The sequence below is a fragment of the Ovis canadensis genome, chromosome 4 (genome assembly GCF_042477335.2).
Source record: "Ovis canadensis isolate MfBH-ARS-UI-01 breed Bighorn chromosome 4, ARS-UI_OviCan_v2, whole genome shotgun sequence".
Lineage (NCBI taxonomy): Eukaryota > Metazoa > Chordata > Mammalia > Artiodactyla > Bovidae > Ovis > Ovis canadensis.
In genome coordinates, this window is record NC_091248.1 from 128,281,197 (window position 1) to 128,292,973 (window position 11,777).

Sequence of the window (11,777 nt, forward strand, 5' to 3'; positions counted from 1 at the left end):
GCTGTTCATGGGATTTTCCAGACAAAAATACTGGAGTGGGTTGCCATGCCTTGCTCCAGGAGATCTTCCCAATCCACAGATCAAACCTGGGTCTCCTGTATATGCAGGCAGACTCTTTATTGTCTGAGCCACCAGGGAAGCCCTATATATATCAATTTCTTGTACACCTGAAACAAAACATTATGAAGCAAGTTTAGTTGTCCTTTTGAAAATCAGGGCCACTTCAATGGGTTTTCTGAAGCCAACACTATAATCCAAAGCAATGATTCAGATTTTGGAATCTTGGTAGTTCAGTAGGTACATGGAAGTAAAGGTCCCTGCGAGGCAACACCAAAGCACCAATCACATTACTGGGAAATGCTTTCTTTTTCTATTTGACTACCTCTTCATCACCCCACCCAACCTCAGCTTCCTGCGGTCAGAGACTGCAGAGGGAATGAACACACTTTTCTTCAAATGAAAGCAAATACCAGTTCTGGTAGCTTTCCTGGAGAGGAGCTGAGATCTCACCAGTTCTGCAAGAGAAGGTGAGACTGGCCAAGACGAGGGCAAAGGAGCTTGTGAGAGGGCTATGGGAGGGGGGCTACAGGAGGGGGCAGAGGGAAGAGGAATAGATGGGGGCCCACATGGGAGTGGAAAGGTTATAGGAGGGGAAGCTGAGGGATTTATTCACGTGATGTCCACACATCTCATATTTAACCAGACAGGTGTTTGGTTTTTTTGTTTTGTTTTGTTTTGTTTGCTTACAAAAGTTTTACTTGTTCTCAAAAGTCTTTATGATATAATGTTAGGTATAAGTATCATGATATAAAATCATTAATGCGTTACGTTTGGAAAACAAGACATAACAAAAAGAAGGAAAGATGTTCATATGAAATAGCCTCTAATTTGGGAGTAGAACTATATATAATTTTTATTTATTCTCTTTGCAGACTGCTCTCTATTTCACTGAGTTTTCAAAAATGCACCCATATTTTAGTGATGAACATTTATCACAAAATGCACACAAAGGGTTAGTGTTTTTAGAACATTTACCACTTAAAGTTTTTTTTTTTCCTCTGCATGATATACACAAATTTCTGACTCTGGAGCAAGAGTACACAAGCTACCTTCCATAGGCCGTATACAGCCTGCCACCTCTTTGTGAATAAAGTTACAGTGTAACAGAGCTACCTAATCCATTTACTAGTTTACTGTGATCTGGGGCCACTTTTGTGTTCCAACCAGAGTTGACTGGCTGTGACTACAAAGTCTAAAATATTGTATTTACTGCTGGTCCTTTTCAAGTTTGCCAACCCCTGTAGAAGAGTAACAAATGCAATCCTAATAAATGAATTCATACTGTGATGTCATTTTCTTTCTCTTGAAAATATGCCCGATTTCACATGTGTATTCTGGGAGCAAATGCAACTCAAAAGCAACAGGACAAGCTAGAGGTCATCCTTAGTTTGTAACATGCATGCATTCCTATTCAGAGCCTGACCTTGGTCCTTGATAAGCTGATGATTTATTTATTCCAGAAAGATCTTTCAGGACTAAAAACTTATGCAAAATACCTAGTGGTTTCCTTTTAGACATTAGACAGTGAAAAAACTGCAGACATTTTTTAACCTCCTTTCTCCAACCTCTTAGTATTTGCTATGTATTATTATTATGTATTATCTTCACATTTTCTAGGAATCGTAACATTCTGTTATGAAACCACTGTTTCTACTGTTTCTGGGTTGCTTGTAGAAAATTGTGACGCCAACCCAACCCTCCTATTATTTACTTTTTTCCTTGAGTACCTTAAGAATTCCTTCTTTGTGCTTGGAATGTGGTATGCCATATCAAATGAGAATTCACTGTTAAATATCTTACATCAACTTTCCAGGGAATGAAATGTAGTCTTCTTTTTCCTAAAGAGTTAGATTTTTGAGGGGGTTATTTTTCCCATTTCAGAGAAACTACTGGATTATGCTTCCTCGGTTTTATTTATTGATTTGTTGACTTCAGCAACATCAATCCTTTCTAAGTAGGATTTGTTGTTGCTCCTACTCACATGTTAGTTGTTCTCTAACTGTTGAATCTTCTGTTCTTTCAGATTTTCACTTGTTGTGTTTCTTACTAAAGCTTTCCTCTTAATAAGACATTTACTTCTGAGTTATAACTTTTCTGACCTCTTTGCTTCTAATTCATTTATGGGTCCTAAAAGGATTACACTTTTTATCTTCACTTTGTTTCTTTGAGTCTGCATTTTCTTCTCATTCTTCATTCTAACAACTCCTCTTAGGAATTTTGTTTTTGGGTTTGTATTCTAATTATAGTGTTTCATAGTCTAAAGCACATGAGGGAATATTCTTTACATTAGGTTATGTTCTCCTGCGGTTTGATTCCATTTTTATGTATCATATTCATTTATGTGTAGAGAAATAGTGTGCAAACATTTTTGTTTAAGTTCTTCCTTTCTCATTTTTTGAGTGGTGTTTGCCCAGCTGATGCATTGGGTTGTTTGTTTGTTTGTTTGTTTTTTGATAACTTTCTGTTTTCTAATTATATAGTATTGTGATCTGTTCCCCCTCTCAGTCCTATGGTCCTATATTCATTGCTATAACTACCACATTACTCATAGTTTTAATTTTTTTAACTTTATTTTATTATGGTAAGAACACTTAAGATGAGCTCTAACCATAAAAGTCTGGAGGTGTCTCAAAAAATGAAAAATAGAGGTACTAAATGATCCTACAATTTCACTTCTGGGCATTGATTCAAAAAATTGAAATCAGAATCTTGAAGAAACACTAGCATTTCCACATTTATTAGAGCACTATTTCCAGTATTCAAGAGGTGGAAACAGCCTGAATATCCATCAACAGATGAGTAGATTTAAAAAATGCATACCGTGGAATATTATTCAACCTTAAAAAAGGGAAATCGTGCCATATGAGACCATACAGATGAAATGTGAGAACAGTATGCTAACTGAAATGAGCCAGTCACAGAAAGATGGATACTGTGTGATTCCATTTATATACAAAGTAGTCGAAGTCACAGAATCAGGGAGTGGAATGCTGGATGCCAGAGGCTGGAACATAGGTAATATATTATACACTTACTCTTTTGTTCAGTGGGGCTGAGCTTGTCTTCATAGTGTACTTTTTAGCCAGTGTATGTTGTGATAATGTTACCTGGAAACCTGTTGTTTTCCTTCAATACAGGTTAGTGACTCCAAGGCAGACCTTCAGAACTGGAAAGCCATTTGGACAGCATTCCATTAAACCTACTCTAATTCTCTTTATTCACTGAAAAGAGAACCAAATTCCAGAGAACTGGTGACTCTGCAAGGCTCAAAGAGGTTGACAAGAGGTGAGAACCTTGCCTACTGACTTCTCATCTAGATTCCCACACTTCACTAGAAGGTGGCTGCAAATGTTTTAGGATGCATAGAAATAGAAAGATTATTTTCTAAAAAATATAATCACAATATCAAAGGTAGCATAAATTTTTAATTTTATAAAATAGCCTTTCATTAGATTTCATGGATTATCTCATAATTTATTTATAGTTTAGTTTGTTTGCATCAGGATGCAAAAAAAAAAAAAAAGTCCAATAAAATGATCCAAGGTCATTTTATGCATTTCCTGCCTCAGATTTTAAATCAGTCATTTCTCCAAGAGATCCTGGTTTATTTGAGCAGAAACTGATCCTAAAGACTATAATCTGGGCTGGTCTGATTAGCTCATCCAAGGCATTCTTCTTTTCTGTTACACTATTTTTTATTGCAAACATTTATTTTTGGGTTCTTAGGATTTCATATCTCTGCTTACATGGCCCATCTGTTCTTACATTAGAGCCCTAGAATATTCATCTTAGTTGTTTTGAATTCCTGGTCTAATCATTCCAAGATCCCTAGGTGGACAAATAAACCTTGCCTGCCATTTCAATAAGTAATGAATGTTGCCCACTATCAAGTTATCAGCATTTAAGCCCCAGACAGTGTGCCCTGAGGGGAATTTAGATTGTAGAAAAACAGGATACTGGCCCTAAATAGCTAAGATGCATATCAAAGGAATGGTTTCAATGAGCCCAGACTCTTGCATCTTCCCATATGTAGAAAAGCACTATAATCATTAATTTGAGTGTCTGGTTTTTTGTGATTAGAAGTAATCTTTTGATGTTTGACCATACATTTTGTTTTTTTTTGTTTTGTTTTCAACAAAGATTCCTATATATCCTGTCTCCTCCACTACCTCTTTGGAACAGTTCTTCAGAGCCATCTGAGAGGGTGTCTCCCAAGCTATAGTCTTCAGTACTTCTCAAATACAACATCATTCTCAACTTTTAGGTTGTACATTTCTGTTCGGTCGACTCCTGCCATGTCTAGTTCTGATGCTTGCTCTGTCTTTGCAAATTATGTTTTTTGCTCTTTAGTATGTCTGGTAATTTTTCTCATCAGCTGGACATGATGTCCTGGGTAAACAGAACTGCTGCTGCAAAGAAGACTTTAGTACTGTGGTGCTAGGGTGAGGGAGGGGACATAGTCTATCATCCCGCGAGCACATCTCTGTTCTAGTGAGCCTCTGCCTCTGGACTGTGAGCCTCACAAGCGTTTTTCTCCCCCATCCCAGGTTCGAGCGTTCGAGTGGACTGGAGGTGACTATTTCCCTTTTCCTATGTGAACGGCTTAGAACTGACTGTAGTAGTATATTTTTCTTTCTCTAAGTGAGTTAGGCTCTGATAAAACCCCAGCAGGTCAGGCTCTGGTTAACTGCTTTCCTCTGAGGGCAGGCTTTGTTGAAAAGAACAAGGTGCTTTGCCCTGTTTCGAAATGATTTATTTTCCCCTCCCCTGCAGGAAGCACCAGGGGATTTTTTGGATATTTACTATCAGAACTTGGTGGGGCTCCCAGAAGTAAAACTCACAAAAGTGTGGGGTCGCTCTACGACAGGATCCTCCTGGAATTTTAAGTCCACGTTGACCATCGAGCAACTGGTCAATCGCAGTTTTGCTGCCCCAGCACTGGTGCCCACGCTGAGTCTCTGCTCTCCTGAGCCATGACTCCCTGTATTTCCCTGTCTGTTCTCCAGTCTTGGGGGCAGCACCTTGCCCAGTCTCCTCAAAGCAACCTCTGAAGTATTCGAGAAAAGTTGATTTTTCAGTCCATTCAACTTTCACTTATTCTTAGGATGGAGTAGTGACTTCCAAGCTTCTGACATGTAACCAGAAACTGAAAGTCAAATTTATCAATTGGATTCCATATTGTATCTGTATTTGGGGCTCAGTTTAGAAATATTTTCCTCACTCTCATGTTTTGAAAAAATTTGTTTGCTTTCTTCCAATAGAATATAGTTTTTAACAAATACTTAATGAATTTGAGATACTTCTTGCATTGGTATGAGGAATGAATCCAACTTTATGCTTTTTCAAATGGTTATTCAGCTATTTCAATTCTTCTCATTACAATGTCCATCTTCTCTCCACTGATATGGAATGTTGTCTTTATTACATACTGAATTTCCCTATGCAAATGAGCATTTGTAGAGATTTTCTGTTGTTCTGCACCACCACCCCCACACTGGCCTATTTGTGCACCAATAGTCTAAGAGGCTCAATGATGTTATTTACAATCTGGCCTCTCCTTGTTTCTTTTTCTAATTCTCATTCCTATAATCACTTTCTCTTCTGTTTGCATTGATGGATATCACAGAAACCATTGGAAAGTGAGGTGGAATGATTATAGTTTCAGTGAGAAAGTATTTCTTCATTAAGTAAGCTGCTGGCTTTCAGGATGAGTAGAGAAATAAATAAGAAAGTATGTGTCAATTCATATTTTATGAAATGTTTTTACTATGAAAGGCTATATAAGTATAGTAATTTTCCTCTTATCAAGACTCCCCCCTCATTCTAGTGTTCCAGAGTAAATCCCACTTAGTTATGATATAACCCTTTTTAAAATGTTGTCAGATTCTGAGGATGTCCCTGGTGGTTCACAATCCCAATGTACGGGCCCCAGATTCATTTTGGTGAGGGAAATACATCTCACATATCACAATTAAGAGTTCAACTGCAATAACTAAAGATCCTACATGCTGCATTTAAAAAATATGTCACATATGTCACAATGAAGATTGAAGATCCATGTGCTGGTGTGGCCAAATAGATAAATACATATTTAAAATAATTTTTTAAATGTCAGATTCTGTTTTCATTAATACTTTATTAAGATTTTTGTATTGATATTCATACATGAGATTCATCTATAGCTTTCTGTTTGATAAAACCTTTGTCAACTTTGTGGCTCAAAGTTACATTTACTTCTTAGAATTTTAAGGTTTACCTTATTTTCCTATATTCTGGAATAATTTAAGTAAAATTGGGATTCTCAGGAATCAAGTGCCCATGATTGCTGAGGGTCTCATGGAATTCTCCTGTGAAACCATGTGAGAGCTGATGCTGTCTTGCGAGGAGCTTTTCCACTACTTTCTCTATTCTTCCTTCCATGAATCCTGTTCTACTTCAGTGTTATATCTCTGTTGTGTTTTTCAGTTGCTAAGTTGTGTCCAATTCTTTGTGACCTCGTGAACTGCAGTCTTCCAGGCTTCCTTGTCCTTCACTATCTCCCAGAGTTTGTTCAAACTCATGTCCACTGAGCTGGTGATGCCACCAACCATCTCATCCTCTGTCACCACCTTCTTGCCCTCAATCTTTCCCAGCATCAGGGTCTTTTCCAGTGAGTTGGCTCTTCACAAAAGGACGTCCAACATACTAGAGCAACAGCTTCAGCATCAGTGGCCAAAGTATTGGAGCTTCAGCTTCAGTATTAGTCCTTCCAGTGAATATTCAGAGTTGATTTCCTTTAGAATTGACTGGTTAGAGCTCCTTGTTGGCCAAGGGACTCTCAAGAGTCTTCGCCATCACCACAGTTCGAAAGCATCAATTCTTCAGTGCTCAGCCTTATTTATGGTCCAGCTCTCACATCCATACATGACTACTGGAAAAACCATAGCTTTGACTATATAGACTTTTGTTGGCAAGGTGATGTCTCTGCTTTTTTAATATGCTGTCTAGGTGTGTCATAGCTTTTCTTTCAAGGAGCAAATGTCTTTTAATTTTGTGACTTCAGTCAATATCCACAGTGATTTTGGAGCCCACCAAAATAAAATCTGGCACTGTTTCCACTTTTTACCCATCTATTTGCCATGAAGTGATAGGACTTGGATGCCATGATCTTTGTTTTTAGAATACTGAGTTTTAAACCAGTTTTTCCACTCTCCTCTTTCACCCTCATCAAGAAGCTCTTTAGTTTATCTTCACTTTCTGTCGTTAAAGTGGCATCATCTGCATATCTGAGGTTGTTGATGTTTCTCTCAGCAATCTTGATTCCAGCTTGTGATTCAGGCAGCCCAGCATTTCACATGATGGACTCTACACAGAAGTTAAATAAATAGAGTGGCAATGTACAGCCTTGAGATACTCCTTTCCCAGTTTTGAACCAGTCCATTGTTCCATGTCTGATTCTAATTGTTGCCTCTTGACCAGTTAGAACCAGAAACATGTAAGGTGGCCTTGTATTCCTATCTCTTTAAGAGTTTTCCAGTTTGTTGTGATCCACATTCAAAGGCTTTACTCTAGTCAATGAAGCAGTAGTAGATGTTTTTCTGGAATTCTCTTGCTTTTTCTATGATCCAGCATTGTTGGCAATTTGATCCCTGGTTTCTCTGCCTTTTCTAAATCCAGCTTGTACATCTGGAAGTTCTTCCTTCATGTACTATTGAAGCCTAGCTTGAAGGATTTTGAGCATTATCTTGCTAGCATGTGAAATGGGCACAATTGTAAGTAGTTTGAACATTCTTTGGCATTGCCTTTCTTTGAGACTGGGATGAAAACTTTTTCCACTCCTGTGGCTAGTGCTGAGTTTCCAAAAATTGCTGGCATATTGAGCACAGGACTTTAACAGCATCATATTTTAGAATTTTAAATAGCTCAGCTGAAATTCCATCACCTCCACTAGTTCTGTTCATAGTAATTCTTCCTAAGGCCCACTTGAGTTCACACTCCAGGAAGTCTGGCTGTAGGTGACTGACCCCCTGTGATTATCTGGGTCATTAAGACCTTTTTTGTATAGTTCTTCTGTGTATTCTTGTCACTTTTTCTTAATCTCTTCTGCTCTGTTAGATTCTTGCCATTTCTTCCCTTTATTTTTCCCGTCTTTGCATGAAATATTCCCTTGTGAGTGGAAGTCATTCAGTCATGTCCAACTCTTTGGACTTACTTACTGTAAGTCCACTATAGCCCACCAGGCTCCTCTGCTTATAGAATTCTCCAGGCAAGAATACTAGAGTGGGTAGCCATTTCCTTTTCCAGGGAATCTTCCTGACCCAGGGATCAAATCCTGGTCTTCTGAATTGCAGACAGGTTCTTTATTGTCTGAGGCACCAGGGAAGCCCAGTTATCTTGAAGAGATCTCTAGTCTTTCCCATTCTATTGTTTTCCTCTATTTCTTTGCATTGTTCACTTAAGAAGGCTTTCTTCTCTCTCCTTGTTATTCTCTGGAACTCTGCATTCAGTTTGGTATATATTTCCCTTTCTCCTTTGCCTTTTGGCTCTCTACTTTTCTTATCTATTTGTAAGGCCTCCTCAGACAACCACTTTGCCTTCTTACATTTCTTTTTCCTGGGGATGGTTTTGGTTACACCTCATGTACAGTGTTAACAAACATCTGTCCATAGTTCTTCAGGCACTCTGGGTACCGAATCTAATCCCTTGAATCTATTCATCACCTCCACTGTATAATCACAAGGGATTTAATTTATGTCAAACCTGAATGGTCTAGTGGTTTTCCCTACTTTCTTCAGTTTATGCCTGAATTTTGCAATAAGGAGCTTCAGGTCTTATTTTTCCTGACTATATAGAGCTTCTCCATCTTCTGCTATAAAGAATATAATCAATCTGATTTCAGTATTGACCATCTGGTGAGGGGCAATATTGATAAGCTCTATTTACCCACAATAGATGTATGTAATTTAAAATTTCAACAATAGCAGATCTGTTTTCTCAGTCACTACAGAATTATTGTCTCAACTATGTAGCCCAATGAAGAAGGCAATGGCACCCCACTCCAGTACTCTTGCCTGGAAAATCCCAGGGACAGAAGAGCCTGGTAGGCTGCAGTCCATGGAGTCGCTAGGAGTCGGACACAGCTAAAGGACTTCACTTTCACTTTTCACTCTCATACATTGGAGAAGGAAATGGCAACCCATTCCAGTGCTCTTGCCTGGAGAATCCCAGGGACAGGGGAGCCTGGTGGGCTGCCGCCTATGGGGTCGCACAGAATCGGACACAACTGAAGCGACTTAGCAGCAGCAGCATGTAGCCTGATGACCATCAAACCCACTTCAAACATTTTATGTTACAATAAATCATAAGGCACCCATTATTGCTTCTAAATATTAGAGTACTTTTACAATAAGAACATCAAATTTATCTTCCTTCATGCAATTTGAGAAATGAGACTAGATTAGCTCTATGTGGCATGTGCTAATTTCAGGACAGTTTTCACACGTCTCACCATGTGGTTGTTTTCCTTCCATATTGAGAGTCTCCATGTGGGACTATTGTGTCTCCTCCATTCATGCTTTCTTTCTGTTTGAGTCTGGGTTGTTAGTGCTTTTTAATGAGCACTCTTTCATAGGATAGGATGCTAACTACTGCCCCCAGGATTCCTCAAATTCAATTTTTAAACCTGGAGTTTTTCAAAAACAAAATGTATATATTATTTTGTTAAATGGAAAAAAAAATTATGGTAAAAAAAAAGTTTTAAACATGCAAATGCTACTTCATCACAGCAACACAAGAGAGGCATTTAGTGGGAATTAGAATAATAAATAAAAGATACCAAAGAAGGAATCCTCTGTGAAAATACGTCACCTGGCTTAGAAGACTTGGAATGATTTATATATTCAGTAGAGTAAGAAATCAGGGTTGGGAATGGTTTCAACTTAATCTAAACACTTTTTTTCTTTTCTTTGTACTATAGCTGACTTGCCTGCACTCCACAGCCTCTGATGTGGACATGGCTGCTGCCCAGGACATCAGTCTGAGGATTGTGCTGGTCGGGAAGACCGGAAGTGGGAAAAGTGCGACTGCAAACACCATCCTCGGGGAAAAAGTATTCGGCTCCAGGATTGCTGTGCAAGCTGTTACCAAAACTTGTCAGAAAGCATCCCGGAAATGGAAGGGGAGAGACCTTCTCATTGTTGACACCCCAGGGTTCTTTGACACCAGGGAGAGTCTGAGCACCACCTGCAGGGAAATCAGCCGATGTGTCCTCGCCTCCTGTCCCGGGCCTCATGCCATCGTCTTGGTCATGAGGCTGGGCCACTACACACAGGAAAAGCAGCAAACCGTGGAGTTGGTCAAGACTTTGTTTGGGGAAGCAGCCATGAAGTATATGATCATCTTGTTCACTCACAAAGAGTGCCTTGAGGACCAGAGCCTGAGCGACTTTTTGAAGGATGCAGATGTAAACCTACGAAGCCTCCTACAGGAGTGTGGAGAGCGTTGCTATGCCATCAGTAACTGCAGAAGCACAGAGGAGGCTGAGAAGGAAGCTCAGGTGCAGGAGCTGGTGGAGCTGATAGACAAGATGGTGCAGAACAACCACGGGGCTTACTTTTCTGACCCCATTTACAAAGGCACATTTGAAAACCTGAGAAAGCTGGAGGAAGTCTTGGAAAGAGATGCTGATCAACTAATAATAGAAATCCAAAAAGTGGAAAAGGAGTGTGCTGAAGCATGCGAGAAGATTATTCAGGAAAAAGATAACAAAATTAAATCACTAAATATGGAATATGAAGAAAAACTAAGAAACATTCAGAAGGAGGCTCAAGACAATATATTTAGCCATGTATATGGTGAAATTATGAAGCTCCTTTCAAGAATATTCACTTTGTTCAAGAAGTAACTATTTTTTCACAGTTTACTATGGTTAGCAAAGCATCTCTCCAGCTCACTCCCTATTGCTCTCCATGCCTCCCTCCCCTCCAACAAATACCAACTACAAAATTGCTTAGTTTGAGCTCTGGTTCATTGGACATGGTTCAAAGACTCAAATGAAAGGAATTACAAGGCTGAAATGCATCTTGCATTGAGCATTAGCACTACCTGTGAAACACATTACACAGGCCCCTTTTGAATATTGTGTAAATATCAGCAAAGCTTCCAGTCCTCCCCAGCAGCATTGTTCTCTGGTTCATGAGAGATGAGATGATAAATTTGTTGTTTTTAGCCACTAAGTTTTGGGTAATTTGTTACACAGCAGTAGATAACTAGTACAAGGCGTAATGTATGTTTATGCGTATATACAAAATATTTCTTTAAATATTGGCCACTCTGCTTGCCACTGGGGAAAGGAATTTCAGATTCTGGGAATCAGGGGTGGGAGGAAACTTACTTTTGACTATAGACCCTTTAATCTATTTCAGTATGTATTTTATCCAACAAATGAACAAAGAGACAAATAATAACATTTGTAATAGCCTCAAATAAACAATAATTTCAATGGCCCATTTCAAAAACAGTTGTCTTATTTGTCTCTGCTTTCCTTTTCTAGGTGCTGGCTTAAAGTTCTTCTGCCTATAAATTCAGATCGCCCTGTGCCAGAATGTTCCATTTCCCCCTGCAGATCCACTGTCTTCCCTTTTAGGTCCTTTGGCCCTGCCAGGAACCACATCCTGGGGTGCAATGTTCTCTGACTCTCTCTCAGACACCACCAGTGAGGAGGCCAACAGAGGATCCAT

General features: G+C 39.1%; 1 protein-coding gene across 2 annotated transcripts; it reads left to right on the forward strand.

Annotated features, from left to right (window-relative positions):
* The first annotated feature begins 376 nt into the window (after positions 1 to 376).
* On the forward strand, positions 377 to 11,555 carry LOC138439630 (GTPase IMAP family member 7-like). Of its 2 annotated transcripts, XM_069588706.1 has the most exons (3): positions 377 to 527; positions 3,198 to 3,345; positions 10,016 to 11,555. In XM_069588706.1, the coding sequence occupies exon 3, from the start codon at positions 10,052 to 10,054 to the stop codon at positions 10,940 to 10,942; it is 891 nt and encodes a 296-aa protein (XP_069444807.1). In that variant the 5' UTR covers positions 377 to 527; positions 3,198 to 3,345; positions 10,016 to 10,051; the 3' UTR covers positions 10,943 to 11,555. The 2 variants fall into 2 exon arrangements, with proteins under 2 accessions (XP_069444807.1, XP_069444808.1); XM_069588707.1 differs by lacking the exon at positions 3,198 to 3,345 and having other exon boundaries at positions 392 to 527.
* Positions 11,556 to 11,777: the final 222 nt, after the last annotated feature.